Source organism: Drosophila montana, unplaced genomic scaffold (genome assembly GCF_035044405.1).
Source record: "Drosophila montana isolate Dmon_TW-CO22-7 unplaced genomic scaffold, ASM3504440v1 contig_402_1, whole genome shotgun sequence".
Lineage (NCBI taxonomy): Eukaryota > Metazoa > Arthropoda > Insecta > Diptera > Drosophilidae > Drosophila > Drosophila montana.
Genome location: NW_026998739.1, coordinates 6,771,443 through 6,796,166, shown reverse-complemented (window position 1 = coordinate 6,796,166; position 24,724 = coordinate 6,771,443). Strand labels below are relative to the sequence as shown.

Sequence of the window (24,724 nt, the reverse complement as noted above, 5' to 3'; positions counted from 1 at the left end):
AATGTCCGCTCGACTAATTAAGGCTGTGAACAACCTATCAGTTAATGTTTTTCTAGTACTTGAAAAGAGTATATATGTGTTTAAGGATAGCTTTATTAATATGAACTGTTTGAAAATTAAAGAGAACTGAAATGCTATAAAACTATAATATTCATTATTATTCATTACCTTTTCTAAATTAAAAGGAATATAGATTTGTAGCGATTTATTTTTCTATAATTATTTTCGCGTTATATAGTAGTATACATAAATGAGGAAAGGCTTCTGCAGACTTCATGACAAATAAGTAAAAAATAAATAGAGAGCTTTCAGTTTCAGTTATGAATAATCCAAGCTATATTTACTGCGATAATATATAGTATTTAGTACGAAGTGCTCGACTGACTGATAAACTGTACTAAAGAAATGTTAAAATTTTTTCATATGGAGTCGTCCTAAAAATATGTAGATATACTTTTATGCTTGAAGTTATGCATGATTCAGGGAAAACCATTTAACAAAGCCAAAGACCAAAAAAGTGTGGCTGAGTTAAGTTAATAATAATAATAATAAAACTAACAAAGAGAATTGTTAAAATAATAATACAGGGTATAAGACGTACTATACTGAAATCTAAATCATACTTATGAGCTTTCGGATAAATCGTACATACATATAAATCGCATACATATTGCTTTAAAGGGCGTATAACTTCCATGTTTAAACGACATTAGAGAAACGGTGCGTACTTCGTATTCAGACTCTTGGTGCACCGTATCGTCTTCGGATAATGTGAGAGGGTGAAGAATGTGAAAAGTGTTTAAATAAATAATAAAAAATAATAAACTTACAAACATGCTAAGATTATACTACAATGGAGCGCTGAGCGTTTTCTTTGCCAGCTGCTTGTTAGCTGGAGTAAATTGCGATGCCGATCTCGACGACAGCTTCAATATCGATTACGTTGATGGAATAGTGAATTCAAACGCAACCAGTTCAACAGCTGAAAATGGCGATGACATAATTCCAAAAGAATTACCTGTAACTAAGAAAACGTCAATTGAAACAAGTCAAACGAATGTCGATAACAGTACGCCCAACTATTTTCCGCAGGTATAAGGGAGAATAGCTAATAACTCAGATCCTATAACTGAATTATAATATTTGAATAGTTTAAAGATACAATGGAGGAAACGGGCTGCGGTTTTGGTTATCCCAGTGGATTATCTATGTATGCCGAAGTAATCAACGCATCTGACGTACAGTTTGGCGAATTCTCTTGGACTGTGAAAATACACTATGACGAAGGGTTTATCGGGACTGGAACTCTGATTGCGCCAGATATTGTGCTTACAGCCGCCAGTTTATTGCGGGGCTTAAAACGGGAAAATCTGATGATACGGGCTGGAGAATGGGATATTGGGAGCGTTACGGAAGCCTTTCCGCATCAAGACCGTTCGGTGAAATTAATTATAAGTCATGAAAAATTCTATGGTGTGGTCAATAATATTGCCCTACTCGTTGTGCAAATGAAGTTTCTTTTCCAACCAAACATTAGAACCCTCTGCCTGCCCAGTCCGGGCACCATATTCGACTACAGTACCTGCAAAACAACTGCCTGGCGACCTGCCACAAACGGCAGGCCGCAACAAACGCTTTTCCAAATTCAGCCCAGCCACAAGTGCGATCAACGTCTGCCCAGACCATATTTGAGGCAAAATTACACTCTGGATGAGAGTGTAATGTGTGCCATAGATGCGAATCTTCAAAATTCCGCCATTCTGAACAGTGGTGCCTCGCTTTTCTGCCCCATGCTGGGGACTATGAATCGATACACCCAAGCGGGCATCGTTATCGGCAATGTTAACCGCAGCGAATCTAAAACTGGACTCTTTGTTAATTTGACTCATTTAATGCCCTGGATATTCAAACAGCTTGGACCGCGTCAAACAGATTTAAAATACTATTTGCCTTAGAAAAAACTTAGCTTTGCAAATGTATAAATGTGGGATTGCTTGGTAATGTTTATTCCACATGATATGATAAGAACATTTACCTATTATAATAATTAATCCATAATCTACTATGACTATGCAATTAAATATCATTGGGTGTTATTATTGAAAAGATGACATTTTAATTTTAAAAAATTAAAAAACTTTAAAAGTTATAAGGTTAAAACCATTTTTATTTACCTAAAAAAAAAATTAAAATACAATATAAATAAATTTCGAAGACTCCTTTTTGCAGCACTTTTTTATATTAAGGAAATTATAATAATAATAAACTAATAACCAAACATTAATCAATTAAAATACCTGTTAATTAATTATATATGACATAATTTATAATTATTACAATATATATATATATAGATATAAATGTAATTTAAATACATATAATATGATATAAAAAATATAATAATAAAATAATGCTAATAAAATAATAAGGATTTTTTAATTTTAATCTTAAGATCTTAGATTTAAGATTTTGAACTTTCTTTAATTTATGCAGTTGACAATTTTTCAATTTGTTTCTTTATGGAATGAAGCTACAAAATATTATAACTTATGGGTTAGGTTTTGGGTATTGAAATTTTTCTTATTTTTAATATAGATTTTAAATACAACTAAAATTAACAAGTGAGAGGTTCCAGTCGGAAGCTCCCGACTAGGGGATACCCTCTCCCTGAACCCTCTTCTTCCAGCACCAATGCAACACCCTGTTTACCCATTTTTAATGGGTTCAGGGTATAAAAATAACTTATATTGTAGTATGTACGAGTCTTAGGTTAAAGTTAATTCGCAATTTAGTTCGATATACTGCTGACTAACTTTATTCAGATAAGCTGTTCTAGGGAATGAATCGTCAAGCATTTATATATATAAACATTTGCGTAGTATGTAATTAGTCGAACATATAGATCTTCAAATACGATACAATCAGTTCAGTGACGCGTATCGCTGACGTTTTTCCGGGCTCGTGACGCACTCACATCTTTAATTGCCGCTCTTCATCCGCATGTGACCCACTTTCACTTCTGATTTCACTTTGTGAATCAGAGAACGCTACGATTGTTGTTGCTGCCTTTGCCTCTGCCTCTGCCGCCGTCGTCGTCATCGTCGACGTTGCGAGCGCTTAACATTTACCCAAAAAAAAAAAAAAGAAGAAGAATCCAAAACAATCGTAAGAAAACAAAAACGAAACTGAATTTGAGGTGCGTATCGTCTGCGCTTGCTGCTCGCCTGTTCAATTAGCAAACTATTTAAAATGTTTTAAACTTTTTTACGCTCTCTGCTGCTAAATTTTATAAACAAAATAAAAATATTTATTAAGAGCGCCGTCACGGCAAACAAGGCGAAAAGAAAACAATACGTTTATTGGCTGCGAAGGCAGATCGTTTGGTTATAATAGCTGCTGCGTCTTCTTGTTTGCCATAAATCGAGGCCCGGCACACAGAAATGAAGGCTGTACTAAAAGCGGGCGATCATCACTGCCTGCCCTCTCTCCCTCCCTCTCTCTCTCTCTCCCTCTCTCTCTCTCTCTCTCTCACTCAGTCTGTCACTCTTTGGCTTTGCCCTCAGCATAGCGTTGCTTCTATGCTCCTACGGCGTAACGGTAAATCCGTAAAACTCTAGGAAATACGGTATTATTTTGTACTAATTCGAATAGGCGTACAGCTTTCAAGAAGCAACGCGTCACGCGCACAGCGACCATTCACTGATAATGCCGTAGTTGGCCCAATCATTTTAATACATGCACATTGTATATACGTTTGTGTGCGCATGTGTGTGTGTATTCGCCTCTCAGCGCACACACATACACACCCACACACACGCACACATATATATATTTATCGCTTTTGTTATGCGGGTTTAATTTGTTTATTCGTTGATTTGAAATTCTCTGCTTAGCTTTGGACACATTTGTTTAAATAATGAAAAATGCACTGAACGAAAAAAGTGTAAGAAAGTTAAAAAATGTACAAAATATGATTATGTCATTATTGTATTAGGGGTTTTTTGCCCAATAAGGGAGTTCACTGAATTCAAGAGAATTTTTACCAAACAATTTTTTAACAAATCGGTTTTTAGTATTGTTCTATTTTATATATATGTATATATATAAACTTCTCCTAGTGAACGCAAGAGGGGTGGAATCAGACACAATCTCTCGCAATCCATTCATTCTCTATTAAGCAGACACTCCTCTTGAATGGACAAGAGATTATTTCTCTGAAATTTAAAGTTTAAATGAATGTTTTATCTAAAAATTTAAGCATATAAGTTGCTTTGATTATTCTTTAAGTGTACTAACACATACAAGTTACAAATGTATATAGAGCTCAGAGAAATCACGTTTTATCCACAACAACGAACGAGAAATACTTTATGACTGAACCGAAGCAGATACAAACACGTCCACTTTAAAACTGTACGCCTGTGATTTTGGATAAATGCTCCGCATAGAATTCGCCACAGAAACTCGTTGAAATCGAAAGTGTTTCAAATGGAAGCAGAGTCAACTCATCAATATGCAAATTTTGTATGTAGATTGCGCACAAGATCGTCTTATTGGGCATATTATATGGGTTAATATGCGTGTAGGCGTTTTTTAGCTGCTCTGGAGTCTTCCCAACGCTCTCTTCACACGCACAACAATACATTACACACATACACACACACACACACCCGCGTTACATAATTTCATTTGATGTTTTGCTTCCAGCTGCGTGCTATTGCCTGCGCTTATCAGACAACCTTGTGCGGGCTTAACGCTCGCCCGTTTCAGTATCCCCCACCCCACCCGCCATTTCCACTTACACTTCCATTTCCATTTGGAACCACACGAGTTGTGGGGCGTGTGAAATGCATTGAATAAATGACTTTCAAGCGTTTGCTGCGCGCTTGTTCCAAAAAGTTTATGATTTCTTATTAAACAAAAAAATTATTGTTTTATAGCGGGCAGGAAAAGCAAAAATATACTAAGTTGGATGGTTGTTTGTTGTTTAGTCGCCTCTATAAGGCGGACCGCTTAGCGATTGTTAAATTAACCCTAGAAATGCGGCGGTTTTGGTAATAATGTCAAATTCGCTTTGAAAAACTTATTAGATTAGCTTGTTGATACGCTCGAAGGAGGTATTAAATAATTATGGCTTATATTCGTATAGTAGGTTAGGGTATACATTGGTGGATATCTGATTTTATTAATAGAAGCATGATTTAAAAATAATTATTTGAATTATCATTATAATAATAATAATATTTTTAAGATCAATTTGAATAATAAAACTTTTGATAGGTGTATATTCCAGCGAATATTATATAGTAGAATACATGAATTCATATAATATACAAACCAAGCTGTTTTTTTTTAATAAATCAATTTTCATAGTTCGATCCAGCTAATTTGGATACTTATTCGAACTAGACGTATGAGAAAGTTGTATTTAACTGATAAGCTAGCCGACATAATTATGGGTACAGCTGGTAGTACTAGCAAAGAAAACTATCTTTCTATACACATATAATTCATGAAAATAATCGAATATATATCTGTCCATTAAACAATTTATATATATACCGAATATTATTCTATATCAAGCTAAATGCAGTTTCACATGCGCTTCATTAAAATTGTCAAATAAACCCCAACGGCTTTCTAGCCTTAAAGAGTCAACCAATCGTCAATACTCACGCCACCCTCTCCCTCTCACGCTCTCGCTCAAGCTTTCTCGCAACAAGTGTACGCGATCGCGTTGACGTCAGCGCTGTAATGCTGACGCGCTGCGCGCTCTCCGCACGTTGCGCTCTCTTTCTGCTGGCGTTCTCTTTGCCAGTCAACGAACTTCGAAAATTTCGAGCGTGTGCGCGGTTCGTTGAACTGCCGAAAAAAAGCAACTGTAAATGCTGTTGGCAGCTGGTCGTTGCGACTGCGCGCCTGCTATACGCAAAAGGCGTCTGATTTTTCTTTCAATCGTCGCCGATCGCTGGCCCTGTCGCTGTCGCTGGGTCATGGGCGGTCCCTGAACGTGACACTGTTGAGGGGCGTTTACCTTCGTTTCGACTGCCAGCGCATTGAACCTTGCGACCGGGGTCAATGTAAGGCGTTTGCCCTTGCCCAAAACTGGGTTAAATGATGTTGTATGCCAGGGCCCCGGCCACGGCACGATTGCACCAGGGCCAACCATGTATGTGTATGTCGTCGCGGCCATCACTTTCGTTTTTTATGTAGAAATCGATAGCTTGCTTTGTTTATGGCACAGGCGCGCAGATGACAACAACAGCAGCAGCAGAAGTAGACGCAACACAAACAGTCGCATGAAAAACATGAAGCTTTTATATCAACATCAACAAGAAATTGAGGGCCACTGTTGCGTACAATTATCATACACACACACTCGCACACACACATTTATACATATATATTTGCCCGTTGCCATGCCGCTAGCTCTGAATCAGCTACCGCGACACCCGCCCGTTGCTGCCTTTACTGCTGTGCATAGCGGGGGGAGCTGGGCATTTCGTGGTGGTTGTCCGCCGTCTTCACTTTCGCTTTTAAATCATGATCGATAATATACAGGCACAAAGTAACAGGCAAACATAATGCCCTGCTGAACGGCACTCGACTCCATATTTTTCGTTATGCGTATCGCCCTCCCTCTCTCTGTCCCACTGTCTCTATCTCTCTCTCTCTCTCTCTCTCTCTCTCTCTCTCTCGCTGTTGACCTCGTTTGTTGTTGCTGCTTTTGGGTTGGGCTGATATTGAAAACTTTAACAATTGATGGGAAAGAGAAGCAACAGCATAAAATAAAATACCCGCAGGCAAAATGGGTCTTTTAAGTGGGTTTGTAAAATGTTTTGTTTTGTGTGCGTATTTGGGAATGCTCTAAATATGACAGGGAATCATAGGGGGATAGGGGAATAATCAGAATTTTGGAAATACTAGATTTTTTTTAATATGTAATTTTTGTTAGTATTAAATTAATACTTTTAGAACCTGAACATAATCTCGAAGCTACCAGCATTGGTAAATAAATAAATACTAGATATTTGCAATGTCATCTATCATTTGATTATTTACATATATTTATCATTTTGGTTATACTATAGATATGATTGAGATGTTTTTTTTTATTAAAATTATCATTATTTATATAAATATAATTTTAAAAATTCCAAGATATGATAGGATATAATTACTGTATTGTAAATAAATTATTATTGAAAATGTTTATTAATATTAATATAAATATACTTTTAGAAATACAACTATCATAATAATTATATACACATATATAAATAACTTCTTATTGAATATAAAATATTGGACTATGTATACAAATATGATAGAAAATATTAAATTAATTTTTAAGTGTATTTATTAACACATATTAATATTAATATTTTTTTTATATATCTATTATAACTCTTTTTTAATTAATATAATTTGTATTATAATCACTAACACATAAATATAAATATTAAAATTGTATTTATATTTTTAATTGATTTTATTCATACATATTATTATATCTTTCATGCTATTAAGATATATTATAATTAAAGTGAAAATTAAAATTTTTATTTATATATATTGTACATTTTGTATTGTATATATTATAACATTATTAAAATAAATATAAAAAAAATTTATTTAAATTAACATAACTTTTAATTGTATTTATTAATACATATTATTACTATAGGTAACATTTTTATATTTATAATAATTTATAATATGCTTCTTAATATATTATTATTATTTTTTTTTTTTAATTAATTAACAACGTAATATATGTACATATACATATACCTTTATATACATATAGGTATATATGTACATATATATTTAAACATTAGCTTTTTTTTGGAAAATTCTGCGTGTTCTAATAATTGAATTATATATATTCGGCGCACATATATACAATATAAATAAATCCTTAAAAATTCCTAGAGATCTTTCTATATTGATTTAGCTTGAATTTGTTTCTGTTTTCTTTCATTCTCATAAAAGCTGCTCTTCCGCATTTATTTGATTGCCATTCTGCTTCTGTAGCTTCTAGTATATTTGTATGTTTAGTTGATTTACATATATATACTTATAAATACACTCACACTCATACTCATACTCATGCTCATACTCATGCTCTTGCTCACATTATGAGTATTCGGTAGTATGAACATTATTGTTGCTCGCATTGTTGTTTTTTCGGTTTTCCAAGGTTTTCCAGTCCGATCACTGTGCGCTTCAAGGCTTCCTTTATGTTATTTATTTATTTTTTTTTTGTTTAGCTTTAAACTTGGCCGCGCGTCGAGCACTTGGTAACCCTTCTGTTGGCCTGGCCAAAATAGAACAGCAACGGTTTCTAAATAGTTGTAGATGCTCTAGACAAACTACCACAAAGTGTGCTCGCTTTTAGCCGGCTCCTCTCTGGGCTTGTGTGTTTTTGTTGTCTTTTTCGGCAAAACAAATAGTTTTTGTTTACGCAAATTTACGCAAAGTGCGGCCCATTGGGCGCAGCTGCCCGGCTAGATGAGCGCCGGCATACGACACGGCGTATGTGATTAGTTTTTTCGTACTATTTGGAACCGGCGCACAGCAACTGTGTGGAGGCACCCCCGGTCTGGGGGCAGCATGAAATTTTTATGTTGATATGTGTACAACAACAACAACAACAACAGCAACGAACCGTGTACAGAGCTCGCGAGTGCCATAAAAATCAACGTGAAACAACAATTAGCATTCAAGGTTAACCAGAAATAAGCTGACAGACGCGTCGCGTCGCGTGGCGATCCGAAACAACGGTCGACAGCAGTTCCCCACTTGGGGACAATCCAACAACACGCAACAAGCTAAGCAATTGTTTTACCAGTCCGGATCCAAGCAACAACCGGTTCTTGTGCCGCCTCGAATCCATACCCACATCCATATTATGTAGCTAAATCTTAAGATGCATGTTGACTTTGCGCCTAGACCACCTAGAAATACTTGCTTACATACATAACTATACAAACTTGTGGTATAATATTGTCTTGAGTCCTTTATTTACTTAGAACTACTTTTTGAATACAGTCTTACATATACATGTGCCTTACATTGAAATACAAGTTTATGGTGTGGTTTTGTTTATATATATGTACATACATACATACATAATATTAAGATTTGTATTATGGCTGTATTATGGCTATCCCTTATTCTTTAGTAATATCTTATGTGGTTCACTATTACTTATAAAACAATATTGGTGTTGTTATCTTTATTTCCTAGGAAAACTTTATGATTATTCTTACAATTCTTTGAATACTGAAAATATTTTTCCTTTTAACTCGAAATCATCATAAGATCTAGATTAAGGAAACTTTTAAGCTACACAAACTCTGAAAGCGGGTCAAATTGTTTTAGGAAATCGAACTAGTTTTATTATTTATTTATTTATTATTATTTACTTATTAACTAGGGATATATAAGTAAAATATAATATTGAGTTTGTTCTTATTCTCCGGGGAACTGCTTTATAGATAAACTGGAATTTTCATTTTATCATCCATTTTAGGTGAAGCCTTATTTCTCTTTATAACTTATATATTTTAAAAAGATCTTAAAATCTGAAAATATGGTCATAGTTCAAGACAACTGAAAATGGGATAATTACTAAACATTATTTAAAATATACATATGTATATATACAAATTAATAGCCAGTCCGGTTCCGGTCCTGTCTAGGTTCTAATCATGAATGAACAGTTATTACCTTTTATAACGCTTTAGGTATCATATAGTATTTTATATATGTATGTACATAATGCACATTGACATAATAAACATACATAAACTAATAATTTAAATATATTTTATTTATTTCATTATTTATAAATAAATTAATAAATAGTTAAAATTAAATAAATATACAAAAACATAAATAAAAAAAAGTTGAAAATAAAACACAACAAACAACATAAATAAATAAATAGTTTAAAATAAAAAAAAAATGCAAATAAAAATAAAGAAATACTTAAGCATAAATGAATGAATCTGATTCTGGTACCGGCATTTATGATAGTTCGTTCAACGCAACACATTCTACAACAAGACTGTCATCACTTTTTTGCATACCCTGTAAACATTAAATGAGAAAATAAGATTTACCAACTCGACTGACTCAGACGAACTCAGAGATACCAAATTTGGTATACATGTGTATGAATAGTACATACGGCTATACATATCTGTAAATATAGATGCTGTCGATTATTAACAGACGTAATTCATATTCATATTCAAATTAGATTAACAATAAAGCAGAAGCCCAGAACTTGGCTGCACGTCGTATCTATGCGTCGTGCAGACTTGCCCAGAGCCCTCTCGACTTTCAGTTTCTTTCATATGCGCAAGTTCAATAACCCGATTTTACTACTAATCTACCGATTACATATGTATTTAGCACTTGACAAGGTTTCCTGCAGCCCTGATAATCGGTGGCAGCGCAATTTCCTATGTGGATGGTCGGCTTTATGATTTATGATAGTCCGCATGCGACCTGTTGTGTCGCATGACTCGAAAACACAAAATTCACTCTCGATTTTTAATTTTACTAGGAAGTTTTTTATAAAAACGGCCAGGCGCGCAGGGACGCAAGGGCAGCACCCGGCGATCTGGCCAAAAGCAACCTACAAGAGCGCTGAAGGGAAAAACAAAAACAAAATGTTTTATCAGCTTTACGTGTATAAACGGGGCTACCTATGTTCTTGCTGTCTCGCTTCCACTCATCACATGCAGACGGGCATGTGTATGCGTGTGTTTATATGCTCTGTTATATATGTATGTATAAGAGGTAGTTTTTTTTTCGGCTGTACGTTTTATTTAGTTTGTCTTTTTTTTTGTGCTCGTGACGATCTCTGACCCACTTTTTACCTTTTGGACTCGGTGTGTTTTCTTTTTGGGTCTTCATGAAATTTTAGCGTTTTCTCGAGAGAGGTTTTTGAGATTTATTATAAAGAGACTATATTTAGGTATACATATTTGAAATGAGAGAAGATTTGGGTAAATAATCAGAAAATAAAACTATTTTTCATGTAAGAATATATTAGTTGGTGGTGAATATAATGAACGTACAGGGTTCTCTCGAACTAAAGAATGGATTGGCGTCAGATGATTATTATGACTTAGCATACATAAGTAGTTGAGGTTATTTTTCCATGAAAAAAGTATTATTTGTACACAATTCTGTATCAAAAAGTGATGAATGACAACAAAAAATCAGAAACAAAGATATTGTAAATTTATAAAGGTTTTTAAATTCAAGGCGCATTATGCTATCGAATAAAAAAGAATGAAAGTGGTTAAAATTAATAATTTCAATCTTATTTATAATAATTTCCTTTATTAATTATTCTTATCATTAAGCTTAGCTATAACTTTCAAGAGTCTTTATACTGTATCAGAAAATAACAACTTATAAAATTAGCACTTTTCATTCAAATTGAATCGGTCTTTGAAGCTAATTTGGCTGCTTTGTAACTAAAGGGATGATTATCAAAAGTCTATATCCACATCTCTATAAACGTGTACACAGTTTACAGCTTAAAGCGAGCGTTTGTCGTGAAGCTCTCAAAAGTTTTCCCATGCACAAAAATCCAATGTAAGCCGCCTGGTATCATAATTAAGCTACAATAACTTGTCATATTTAAGCCCTTGTGACAATGCTCACGGGTTGCTTAACTTGCAGGGCATACTCTATGTACATACATATACACACCTCTCTCAGTCTGGCCACCCACTCAATCCCACTACTCCTCTCTCTTCTTCTCTTTACAGAGCTGGCTGCTGGGCTGCGCAATGTTAACGTTCACATTCCGGCGGCCGTTAAACGCGGCGATAATGCCCTCTTAATCTGCAATTATGACATCGAGAACGACACGCTCTATGCGGTTAAATGGTATAGGGGTCGCAGGGAGTTCTATCGGTATACGCCCAAGGAGAATCCCGCCTGGAAGATATTCACCAAAACCAACGAAATTGATGTCGAGGTGAGTCTCTGTTGTCTCTTAGCTCAAAAGCTCGTAATCATGTTCATTGATGATGATTCAAAAGTGTGTGCGTGGGAGAGGGAGAGAGAGAAAGAGAGGGAGAAGGAGAGCTGAAAGAGCTGCCAATGTAAATTGCTGTAAATAACTGCAAAATGTTTTTCTCATACCCTAGCGAAGGGTATTTTGATTTTATGAAGCTTTAAGCGACGTATTGAAAGAGACGCTTGATATAATTGGCATAGTTTCATCTCTTTACTGCGGCCAGGCCAGTTATTTTGTAGACAAGAACTTGTTCGATTTTCAAGATAATCCCAAACTAAAATAAAACTCAACTTTTAGTGGCTTCACTCAGTTTCTTAATGTCAGCAAAACGTCATCAATATCAATCTATATATCCCATAGCGCCCACGGAAACTAGCAGTCAAAAGTTCCTCGCCTTATTTTACTTCTATAGGAAACTTTTTGTTTTCCAGGAAATTTTAGTTAAATGAGCCAACAGTATGTTTTCCCGATACTTAAACATTATATTTATTTTATTTTAATTTATCTTATTTAACAATTTTTCACTACTATACCATTTAGATATATCATATATAAAATATCAGATGGACAGTAAAAAAGTATCAAAAACTTGTGATTTTTTAAAGATATTTGAACAAAACTCAGTAATTATGTGATTTGTTATGTTCCTAAAAAATGTATCATAATACAAACAAAGTCTATTGAATATCGGCCTTTCTATAGCATGTAGTTCCTATAGGGTCAATCAGCTTGAGCTGAATATATGCATTAATAAACCTCTGTGTGGCTAGGTAGAGTCATATAATGCACAACTATTCGCTAGGGTATTTATTCGTCACCAGCTCGAAGAAACTTTTTGTTTTTGTTGTTGTTGTTGCTGGTGGTTGTATTAACAACAACAGCAACAACAAAGATCACAAGCTGCGCTGTAAACAGTTTGCCTCCGCCTCAGTTCCATCTCTCGCGTGTGCATGTGTGCATGTGTGTGTGTATCGATGTTTGTTTTATGCATGTTAAAAAGTTTTAATTAACATTTTTGACTTTTCACTTGCTGCTGCTGCAGTTGTTACACCCACACACACACACATACGCACACACATGTCCTCCGACTGGCATTTTATCCGGTGCATTTTATTGTTGACTTTTGCTGACATTGCGAAAATTAAAAGCGAACTGCCGCAAAATTGTGTCCAAGCTGTTGCATTCAGCATGTTTGCGGCCCAGCAGAAAATATCTTTCATAAACGTGCATTATGCATATATATTTATATTTAAGTACAATAACTCTTTGTGCGACCAGTGGAGAATTTTGTTGTTTAAAAACTGCACATTAATCAGTCCAAATAAAGGTAACTAATTATTTATGCGTTAATTCTACATTCAAGATATATTTATATTTATTTACACTTTGTTCATATTGCCTTAATGTTTTTTCAATCTGAATTCTAGCTGTTCATTTATTAAGTTCTCTTTTCTAAATGGATTTTCTTATAGTTTCTTTTTTTATTTTGTACTGATTTTTCCGCTTTAACAAATATAGGTATATACATTTGAGAAGCTGATTTCCTTTATAAATATCGTTTATTATTGTTTCTGTAACGAATTTTTAATTTTTACTTAAATATTCACAGCCAGTCATTTTTCTTTTGAAAGGAAAGATATCATTATTTTATAAATGCAGACTAAAAGTAGGCAACATAATATTGTACTCCCATAAGCATCGATAGTTAACATTTTATTAAAGCATACTATTAGGCAGTACATAAATCTATTGCTGCCTATATTTGGACAAAAATTAAGATTTAAAAATCTTTAGGTTTTAAGAAGAATCTATTTTTAAATGTATTTACTTATTTGTGTTTATAGTTATATGTCGTATAAAACACAAATGCAAAAATATAAAAAGATATTAAATTCAAATAATCATAAAAAGTCTGATGCTCCACAACCATTTTCTTATAATACTGAAATTTTTCAGCGTTCGTAATTCATTTTTATTGGCATATATATATGAAAAATTGTTTAACACCGATTCAACATTTACATTTATCAATTCCACATTAACCCCCATAACCAAATATGAAGCACTTTAATTAAAACACAACTATCTCTTCACAGACCACACAATCGAATGCCAGCCACGTGCTGTTACGCAATGTGCCCACCTCCATATCTGGCAAATTTGCCTGCGAAGTATCCGCAGATGCGCCCACATTCGATACCTCCATTGTGGCTGCGGATATGGAAGTTGTGGGTATGTAGTTACTCAATCTGCCTGCTGTGTATTATTTAATAATAATATTCATGTTTGCTTTTAATATACAGAGCTGCCCACTCAGCGGCCCATTATAACGGGCATTCACTCACGTTATCGGCTAGGCGATATTATCAATGGCAACTGCTCGTCGGATTACTCAAAGCCAGCAGCTAATCTCACCTGGTGGATCAATGACATACAGGTATATTTGTATTTATTTATATACTATCGGGTATGCCCGTGGCACGTGTAAAGTAAATGTTCTCAAAAAGCTTTGAAAATGATTTTGAAACTAATCGGATGGATACAAACGATTTCCGCTAATTTACCACTGTTTCGGGTGGAATTTCCCAAATCGCTGAAACACGTTTTCATTAAATGCTTATGCTTTGAAAATAAGTTTGAAGCAAATCGAAAAAAAATTTAAAACTTCACCAAAAAAATCTTTGATTTGCATTTCTGCCGAAGAAGTTTAGATTCTTCTTCTGAAAAGTGAAAAACACGTCTCAAATGAATTTTCATGTAGATCTTTGGAAATGAATTTGAGGGCGAAACGTCACCCACCAAATTTTTGACACCCATTTCCACTAAGGGGGGATGGATTTTCCAAACAGTGCGTAACACCCCTCAAATGAATTTGAACAAAGATCTTTGAAAATGAGTTTGAGGCCGATCGAATGGTAAACAAAAAAGTTGCATACAAACGTTTTTCGCGATTTTCCCACACTTGCGGGTGGAATTTCCCAAAACCCCGTCTTAAGTCAGTCAGTCAGGACAAACAGTTTTATATATAGATGTTTTCTCAAGATATTTATACATTTTTACTGCATATAAATAATTTTTTTTTTGTATATAGCTTTTCAATAATATTTTTATTAATTTATTTGCTTGCAGGTGCCACCAAATTATTTGCGTACCTATGACATTCAACGACATCTGGCCGAGCACCTGGAGTCAGCCGTTCTGGAGCTCAATTTTGTCGTGACAACGCATCATTTTATCAAAGGTCGCCTTAAGGTGAGTTTCTTTGCTTCATCCAAATAATGCATAAAGTCTTAAATATTCATATTATTATCGCAGTTAAAGTGTTCAGCCCGCATTCATAATATCTATGCACAGGAGAGCGAAAAACTTATCGAGGAGGATCGTCCGCGTATTTTGGCCTCAGGCCGCTCGCCGGATATGAATATGTATCCCTTCGACCAGCCGGGCGATGCGGATGAGCATAATGATCTCCGTTTACAGTACAAAAGTGAGTACAAAATTGAACAAATATCTTAAATGGAAGGTAGATTGGTAGTCAATGACTCCACATCTTACTTACCATATATATATATATATGTATATAGATAGAACAGAACATAAATCCATACACAAATAATCACGTACACACACACACAACAAATGGCTTTGCTGGTTCTTGCCTCAGACCCTCACCTTAAATGTTATTCTTTATCAACTTCTGTGCTTTTTGTCTGATGCTTGGAGTGATAAAATATATATTACCACAAATCACAGATATTATGTATTAGTATATACATATATAAAAGTAGACATCGACTAGTCCATCGATACTGATAAAAAATTATGTTTGACCCTCAGAATCCATACCTTCCTTATTTCCACATTTTAGAAATTGATCAAAAATTATTGCCTGAAACTGATATGTTCAAAAATAGTTGTTTTTATTATCGTAATTAATAAATTTATAATTATCATTATCATTATCATTATCATTATCATTATCATTATCATTGTCATTGTCATTGTCATTGTCATTGTCATTGTCATTGTCATTGTCATTGTCATTGTCATTGTCATTGTCATTGTCATTGTCATTGTCATTGTCATTGTCATTGTCATTGTCATTATATATATACATATATATATATATATATATGTTTATGTATAACTCAATTCGTTTTTAATGTTTGCGATATGTTGTGAATTGCGGTTTCAAGTTTAAACAATTTCACACATTTTGAATGATAAAAGAGTTCAAGTCCAAACCTCGGCTGTTGGATGCTATTGTGTTAAACAATTTCCAAAGGATTTGAACGCTTAAAGGACCCTTTGGCCTTTTCCCGTTTCGCCAATGTGCGTAATCAATAACTCATTTGATTAAGAGCCGCACATTAGTTGGGCGCAACATTGCAAAAGTGCTGAACGTTTGTTTAAAAATTAGCCCAAAGCCCAGGCTAAAGATAAGCATTGGTCAACCAACAGACCGCACACACCACGCACTCACACATACACACACACACACACAGCCTGATGGAGTAGGTATACAAATCTTAGCCTGATTGTTTTGCAACTAAAACAAATGCGAAGGAGACCGCTGGGGATTGGGATACATTACACGCACGCTATTAGAATGATAAACGGTGGAGCATTAAATCAAAGTTAGTGGAAAAAGGACGCAGGACGCTGGAGACTGAAGGCAGGAGGCAGCAGCTCACCTTATTAGCTATTGTTGTTGTTTGCTTTGTGCTGCGCCACGATTTATTAATGCTCTGCGCTAAGCTACAAGCAATTAATTCAAAGATTAATTTCACCAGCGGGTGCCACAGACACAACCCACACCATACACCCACACACATACACACATACATGCATGCACACACACTTGGATTCAACGTAACACAAACTTAAGCCGCTTTCAATATGTTTCGCTCTCTACTTTCTTTCTGCCTTGCCACACACACGCACAGATGCTGCCCCCAGACGTTGCGCACTCGATTGGCAACAGCAACTAACTGGGCTCCTGTTAATGGGTCTATTGCACTTGGCCTGGACTGCCGCTCATCTGAGCAGGACGCACAGGAGGAGCCGAGACCCGAGCTGCTGCAGCAGCTCGCAGTCGCAGCTAGCCACGCTGGGTAAGGAGCTACGGTGATGAGCTGGCCCGAGGATCAGCAGCTGCCTGGAGAAATGGAGACTTCAAAACGCAAGCTAAGGCTACCTAGGCAGAAGCCGAGGCAAAAGCCTATATGCATAATTAGATATATACATGGAGCTCTCAAAACATTTATAGAAATCATATAGTATACAGTGAATGTTAAAGGATCCTTGAAACTTCAGTTTTCATGCTATCACCTAATTTTTCTGTTCAAGATTCTTACAATTTAATTGTAAGACTTTTTATTCGCTCAAGGAATGGGGTTGGATAACCACCAAGGACAGCCAATTTTTTCGAAAACCAGGAAATAGAATTAACTAGAAATTGGCTGACTATAAAAAAAGTTTACCTACGAACCTGCATGTTAGAAGAGTCCTCGCACTGCATGCAGTGCGAAACTTTCTATTCTTTTTTTTTACAAAAATTAAAATCAACATTTTTTAACCATTAAACATATGCAAAAATTCCGAAAGAAAAATATATGAGAAATGATGAATTTATTATTTTGCTGTAAGTTTTTCTGCGATTTTCTTATTACTTTGAAATATCTTCGCACATCTCAAAGAAGAAACTGACCCATGGTTGTCCGCTCCAATGAGCTTTCACTGTATATATATATGTATATATATATATAGCAAATCGACTAGTAACATTTGTCACTAACTTTAACATTTAGCGGATGTTTGTTGTGCGTCATAGACAGAGAGCTGCCTTTCCTCGCGCCCTCAAATCCCATAAATCAAATATATATATACATGGTATACATAGTACATATACCAAAATTTAAAAAAAATAAGTAAAAGGATAAATAAAAATACCAAACATATGCTGTATAAATTCAATATTTCAATTGTCTCACTTAAACCTAAGTCAAATGTACATAATTCATTAGACATGCAAAAAAAAATCTAAAAATGTAAGCAAGAAATTTCTGAATTTATTATCTGGAATTTTCCTTTTGTGTTTCTTCTGCGTGTGTAAAAGTTTAAACGTTGTTGTTTTTAGGCGTCTTTTTGTTGGTATATATTTGTGAGTATTTAAAAAATACTGCTTGTTTAAGAAACTATAAAACCTAACTAAGTATTTAGCCATTGTTAAGCAAGTGTGAGTTTACTTTTAGTTGAAACTGTGAATAAAATGACAGCCAAATTAAATGTATTTTATTTGAATCGGGGGATGTGAGTACTATGTGTAAAGGTAAGTATGTTTGGAAATGGAGGAACTTATATTAAAATGAAAAACTAGCAAAAGGTTTTGAAATATATAAATAATAAACAGATTTAAATCTAAATTTGGGAGAAGGAAAGGAAAATAAGTAATATAAGGAATTTTCTGCAAAAGAAGTGGACTTATTGTAAGTGTAAAAGAAAACTGAGTGGATTTCTGCAAATGGGAAATACATTTTGAATATATAAGGGAATTAGCTAAATAGTATAATGCTCATCAGAAGAAAGAACTCAGATTCACGTGCAGTATAAAAAAAAGTACTCGCAATTAGAAGCGGGATTTCTTGATTTAAGGAATACTTTAAATATAAAAAGTACGCTTCAATAATTTAACTTTTGCATATATAATAAAAATATTATAAAGTGACTAATTGGGTTATTTTTAAAGAAAGTAAACAGTATAATGACACAGAGAACTAGGTTAAAAAAGATATGCACCAAAAAAGTAGCGTAATTTTTGACATAATTTCACAATTTCCTTCGCTTAACTCCTAACACTTTAGTAAAACAATTTGCGTCGCGTGCAGCTTGTTAAAACATTTAAAGCCATTTGCTCATCATTTGCAAATTACTATTGTTAAGCAATTTCAGGGTTTTTCAGTGTTTTTTTTTTGCGGTTTGCCAGGTCGTCCCCGGCAAAGTGTAAAATATTATGGCGTCAACTGAAAAAGCCACAAATGAAAAACTTGTAATTTAGGTGGCAAAAACAACAAGACAGGGCGCAAAACGGGCCAAACAGTGCGACAAAGTGTGCCAAAGACATTGAATGACACAAAAAACAGCGTCAAATGGGTTGGCAGCACTGCAAAAACCGACTAAAAACCATTTGGCAGCACCCCACTTAAAACCTGCTTGTTGCTACAGTGCGCGTCAGTTGAATAGGTATGGTTAGGGATTTTAAGATTTATAGAAGATTTTCGTTTGAGCGAAATATATATTAATAAAGTTGCAACTATAGGTTTATTCTAGTTTAAAATAAAACTAATTAACTAATTTAAACTGGTGATAAATTATAATAAATTCCTAATTTTAATTTGTTAGGTAACAAACAATTTCGCATTAGACAAAAAAGAATGAATTTTAAAATGATATTATTATTTGTGTGAATTATTATCTAAAAAAAGAGTTGGGTTGACTCAAACGTTGATTTGACAAGGTCTTTAAAAATATAAGTTGTTTCAAGTGTTAGTTTAATAGTAATATATTCTACCAATATAAATATTTATAATAATAAAATAAATATTATTTGAATAGATTACAAAATATTGATAATAATAATTATGTTATTAATAATAATAATAATAAAAACAAAATTGATAATAATATTAATAGCTATAATAATATTAGTATATTCATATGCATTTTGAAGATCATAAATATTATTTTTTCCACTTAATATATGTATGATATATCATACAAATATATCAATTTATTCGAAACTTATATAAAACAAGAATAGACCAGCCTAATATTTATATTGCAAGTATGTCTACAGCCAAGATTTGTACTTCGATTTTTGTCTATCGCAAACTGTCATTTTCTCAAATTTTATTTCCAACTTGTCCTATTTAGGTGTCCCTTGGTGTATATAATGTCTGTGTGGGGGTTGTCGCTGTGTCATTGCATACTTTTCAGCGCGTCGCTTTGTTGTTGCTGTTTGCAATTTCGCACTCGACTGCATTGCTGCCGATCTGAATGTGAATCAGATGTGTGTGTGGGTGTGTGCGGGGGCGTATGGGCCTCGTCTTGCTAAGCATCTGCAAGCGGGGCGTGGTCGCTGCCCATTGCACTGTTGCAAATTTATTGTGCATGTGAATGCACAGCACCCCCCGCCCTCCAGCTACGTCCAGCATACACACACGCCCACTTTCCCTGCCTCTCTGACGCTTTATCTCTTGGCTTTGCTTTGGCAGTCAGCGAACCCAGCCAATTGCTCGAAAATGACTTTTGGCACGAGGCAGCCACAAAAAATGGGGATGAGATGATGCCATGATACTCAGAAAGCGGCAGCTGTAGCTGGAACTGGCGCTGGAGTCGGAAGAGGAGCAGGAGCAGCAGCTGAATCTGGAGCTGCAGTTGGATGCTGCTAATGGACAATCGAAAACGCATTCAACTGGCAATTTCGGTTTTGTCCAACGGTGCCAGCGTCAGCTGTGTGTGTGTGCGTGCAAATTGATTTTCCTGCCCTGCCCCTCCCTTGCGGGGTTGCGGTTGCTTGGCAGCAGCCACTGTCAACAGGCGTCAATGTTGCCGCCGCCAGGTGGCGCCCTCATTAAAACTGCACTGGCAACTCCTTCGCGTTGTCAAAAACATTCAAATACGAGTCGACCAAAACTTGTGGGGTTGGCGGTGTGTAGAAGGGGTAGGGGAGGGCAGTGAGAAACCAGAAAAGTCAGCTTGGCTTCTTGATTTTACCTTGCTTGAAAAACATTTGTTAATTGCTTTTCAAGAAAATATGAACAAAATAAGAAAACACATTCAAACAAGGGTTACAAAATAACCAAAGTTTTTTTCGGCTTTTATGCTATTGCGTTGGCTTGGAGAAAGTTCTGAAAAACGTCTATACTTTCCAGCTGCAATGAAGAAATTTAACTTGAACAATCAGCATTCAGTAGCCTACAGCTTAAAGGCTTCCCTTCTGCTGGCTTTTCACAAGACAAAAGGTTTAAAAAGTTCTTTGCTCGTAGTAGGGCGTCCACAAAAGGTTTTAGAAAAGACTCTTGCTGCTCGTAAATATGGCCGATCGTCACTTAATATGAAAATCTCTTTGTTGCCTTCTCTTCTCTGTTGCCTTAAGCGTACATTACATGTCTTGGTAAAAAATAAATTTGGTTCAGCTTCCGGTTCAGGTTCTTCAACTTCAGAACATCATTGTTGACAGCACTTAACACTTCTTGAGTAAACTTTGTCTGACCCTAAATAACCTTTACTAACATGTAAATAAATTTTATAAATTTTGGCATGATAAAGCTCTTGTTTAATTCCTTAACGTGAGATATTCTTTTATACTGCTTAAAGAAACTATGACCTATAGACTTAACTTTTAAAAGAAAAAAGCGTGCTTAATAACCTGAACCTTTTTTTCAAAAAAAGTAGCAGAAAATAAACAGATGTCCCATATATTTAAATACCTAACATATACAAATATATAGAAACACATGAATAATATACTTAATACATATTTTCCATTTGGCTGCGACTTACCTTTGGATAATTCGTGAATTCTCATTTGTTTTACAAATTCTTCAAATTCCTTATGCTGTCAATGAATTAATTTTCACATAACTAGACATTTTCACTCTCTAACAACTATATCCAACTATTACAAATTATAGATTTAATAAAACATTTGAAATTAATTTAAGAAACTCTTTTTCAGTTTTTAGCCCAATTTAAAACCATATTAGGGGAACATCAACCATTTTTTCCCATCATAATCAATTGTCACTTCAAATTTTGACGAATCAAAATTGACAAACAATAAGAATTTACGAATTACTCTTTCTCTACCTCTCTGCACTCCATTCATTCCCCCAACCGATTCGCACTCATTTCTTGCTCGGCTGCAGAAAAACTTCTAAGTTTTTAATTAATTTGTTTTGCTGCGGTTCGAGACACAACGCAGCAGCAGCTTTTCCACTCAACCACAACTTTTTCCCATTTTTCTCACAGCAGAAAAAAAGGGAAAAGCAAAAGAAGAAGAAGAAGCTGAAGCTGAAAAAAGGTTAAGTGTTTCCATTTGGCAAACATTTAGTTAGCCCCCCGAGCTGCCTCCCACTGCCAGCCCATCAAAAGTGCCCCAGTGTGTGTCTGTGTGTGCGTGCGACTTTTAATAGGCTTTTGTGTGGAAAATAAATTGATGCGGTGCACCTGTAAAACGTTACAGCAATAGGCATGGGTTGCGGAAAGGAAGTCGTCAGGGGTTTTACCCCAACGTCTGTCTGTGGGCTCTGAGGTAGACCGCATTGTAAGCAGCCAGCACAAGCACAGAACATGAATTTGAGTTAATTTCGAGTAAATTGTTAAAAGATTGTTTGCTACATTTTGGTCTAGACGCTAGCTACTGGACCCTTCGCCATTGATTCAAGTTGCTAGCCAGAATAAAATCATTTAAGAACTGTTTTCGCACACGAAGATAAAACCAAGAATTTTGTACTCAAATTAAGTACAAATATTGTCAGCCTAGAGTGGAATTTCTTTATCTGCGAGTAAAATTCTTCCTTAAAGAACATTTTCCAAACATTTCAAGACTTCAAACACAAAACTCACACTGGGAAATCTTGTACTTTCACAGAGAACATTTCACGCTTATTTTACACTCAAATCAAGCTCTGTGTCTTACCTTTTGGTATATTACGCACAATTCTCAAGTCAGGCACAGCTGAATTTAAGAATTTTCCCCTAGGACCAAAAATACACTAGACCTTGTAACAGCCTTTTTTTCTCTGAGTGTAGCTTAATCTTTATTGCCAAGAGATACACAGACGGACACAGATGCAAAACATTATCCAAAGCCGGTAAATTCACGCAGAATATGAGACATGGCCGCCGGATTATCCACCTGGACCAGATGCCCCGCTCGATAGACCCAGAACATGCTAAATCCGCCGCCCTGCTTCTCATAGCCCTCCAGCATGCCGTTGATGCGCACAGGCCGACGTGATGCACCCACATATTGATCCTTGCGCCTCCACTGCATCCGATTGATCCAGTTGACGGTGCCGGGCGTGGCACACAGCAGATCCAGCATGCCCGAGTAGACGCCCACGCGCAGCGGCGTCTCATTCAGCAGGCGGGTAACTGTAAAGCATTTGAGATTAGTTCAAGAAGCAGCAGATTATTTAGGTTCCAAATATATATATATATATATTCTTGATCGACATGTATCAACAGGTTCAGTCCTCTGCTTTCCCGTTTACTTGCAAACTTAACTCTCAGCTTGAAATCTGTCTCAGGTCCGTTTTTCTGTTGTAGTCTGTGCATCTGTCAAAATCGGTCACTATATCATATATCTGTCATAGGAATAATCGGTCAAATATTATAGTTTGCATTTCTGTCTATATCTATATCGGTCTAAAAGAGAGATTTTGTATGAAAAGATTTTTGTTTGACAACAGTTCCAGTTCCACAATTACGAGCTTCACTTTCTATCTGTTACATGTCTGCAAGGGTATTGAATGTTCGGCGCCCCTCATGAATTTTGCTCCCTTCTATTACCTATGTGCACGGCTGGCTTAAAGATGTCGCGGCCCAGCTTGATAAAGACCGTCGCATTCTGTACCATCCACTCGGGCATGTGGGTCAGATTTAGCGCCTGTGTCACATTATTGACCATAAATTCACGCAGCTTGGGATCCTCGCCATAGCGATAGACATCATTTACATGAACGCGCCGCTGCGTATTGTAGAGAAACACGCCGCCGGTGTGCGTCTCGATGACCTCTTGAATGCTCTGATCCATGGCCTGCAACCACTTGCCCGCATACACAAGCTGCGCTATCTCGGCGGCCACCCTGGATATATTCCGATAGCCGTCGTGATCCACAATGCCCAGCTGCAGCAAGTAGGGTGCATAGGAAAGGGTGCTGTCCAGCGGCGAGGTCCATGGATTGCCCACGACCACCGATTGCAGCTGGCACTCCAAATCGCCGCGCTGCTTGGCCAGCTGCAGCTCGAGTGCAAATTCTGGCGCCATTTTGCCGCCATAGCTCTCCGAGAAGATGTGCAGCGGCACGCGCTCAAATTCCGCATGACGGCGCAAGAATGTGCGCATAAGTGTGACCAGATCGCGTGCTATTTGATTGTTATGCTCCGCATAGCGACCGTGCGGCGGCTCCACATAGCTAAAGCCGGTGCCCACGGGACTGTCTATGAACAGGACATTCATATGCTGCACCCAGTTGCTGGGCCGCGGCTTACCCTCGATATCGATGGGGCCCAGCTGCTCGAAGCAGCCGCAGCCTGTGGAGGCGATACCAGGCCCGCCCTGCAGCCAAATGATCAGCGGCCGGGCCGTATATGCGCTTACATTAGCCGTCGTATAGTGCAGCCAGTAGAACAGGTGGGCGCCCTTGCGCACCTCCACATAGCCCCAGTCCTGTTCGCCGGCGCCGAGCCCACGACGCGCTGTCGTCAAAGAAACTTGTTTTATGTATGCTCAGCAAACAGTGCCTCAAAATGATCAAGTACCTTGCAGCCAGCCAAAAGATTGCAGCAGCAACAGCAGTTGCAATAGTTGCAGTAGTTGCATTGCCACGCCCACAAGAAAATTAATTAACCTTTGGCTATCCCAATCACAGACGAACTGCTTCG

At 36.2% G+C, this 24,724-nt stretch overlaps 3 protein-coding genes across 4 annotated transcripts in view; 2 read left to right on the top strand and 1 right to left on the bottom strand.

Annotated features, from left to right (window-relative positions):
• beat-Ib (beaten path Ib) overlaps window positions 1–17,635 on the top strand; it is a 130,051-nt gene extending 112,416 nt beyond the window's left edge. For both annotated transcript variants that reach the window (XM_064697885.1, XM_064697886.1), the window contains exons 4-9: window positions 11,799–12,010; window positions 14,149–14,284; window positions 14,356–14,489; window positions 15,182–15,304; window positions 15,368–15,539; window positions 16,999–17,635. In XM_064697885.1, the coding sequence (XP_064553955.1) occupies window positions 11,799–12,010; window positions 14,149–14,284; window positions 14,356–14,489; window positions 15,182–15,304; window positions 15,368–15,539; window positions 16,999–17,183 (962 nt within the window). In that variant the 3' untranslated portion in view covers window positions 17,184–17,635. The remainder of the gene's footprint in view (window positions 1–11,798; window positions 12,011–14,148; window positions 14,285–14,355; window positions 14,490–15,181; window positions 15,305–15,367; window positions 15,540–16,998) is intronic.
• On the top strand, window positions 722–2,101 carry LOC135439129 (phenoloxidase-activating factor 2-like). Its single transcript, XM_064697759.1, has 2 exons — window positions 722–1,092; window positions 1,152–2,101. The coding sequence occupies exons 1-2, from the start codon at window positions 835–837 to the stop codon at window positions 1,953–1,955; spliced, it is 1,062 nt and encodes a 353-aa protein (XP_064553829.1). The 5' UTR covers window positions 722–834; the 3' UTR covers window positions 1,956–2,101.
• Window positions 17,636–22,860: 5,225 nt separating the features above from the next.
• On the bottom strand, window positions 22,861–24,724 carry LOC135439049 (retinoid-inducible serine carboxypeptidase-like). Its single transcript, XM_064697660.1, has 3 exons — window positions 24,602–24,724; window positions 23,630–24,538; window positions 22,861–23,212 (listed from the first exon to the last, which is right to left on the bottom strand). The coding sequence occupies exons 1-3, from the start codon at window positions 24,660–24,662 to the stop codon at window positions 22,917–22,919; spliced, it is 1,266 nt and encodes a 421-aa protein (XP_064553730.1). The 5' UTR covers window positions 24,663–24,724; the 3' UTR covers window positions 22,861–22,916.

What these genes read in the sequence shown, in the direction of transcription:
- LOC135439049 (XM_064697660.1), bottom strand. Translation starts at nt 24,662, where the DNA reads ATGCAACTACTGCAACTATTGCAACTGCTGTTGCTGCTGCAATCTTTT. An exon ending in ATCTTTTGGCTGGCTGCAAG is followed by an intron (nt 24,539 to 24,601) that starts GTACTTGATCAT and finishes CTTTGACGACAG; the next exon opens with CGCGTCGTGGGCTCGGCGCC. An exon ending in TAAGCCAGCCGTGCACATAG is followed by an intron (nt 23,213 to 23,629) that starts GTAATAGAAGGG and finishes AATGCTTTACAG; the next exon opens with TTACCCGCCTGCTGAATGAG.
- LOC135439129 (XM_064697759.1), top strand. Translation starts at nt 835, where the DNA reads ATGCTAAGATTATACTACAATGGAGCGCTGAGCGTTTTCTTTGCCAGC. An exon ending in CGCCCAACTATTTTCCGCAG is followed by an intron (nt 1,093 to 1,151) that starts GTATAAGGGAGA and finishes ATATTTGAATAG; the next exon opens with TTTAAAGATACAATGGAGGA.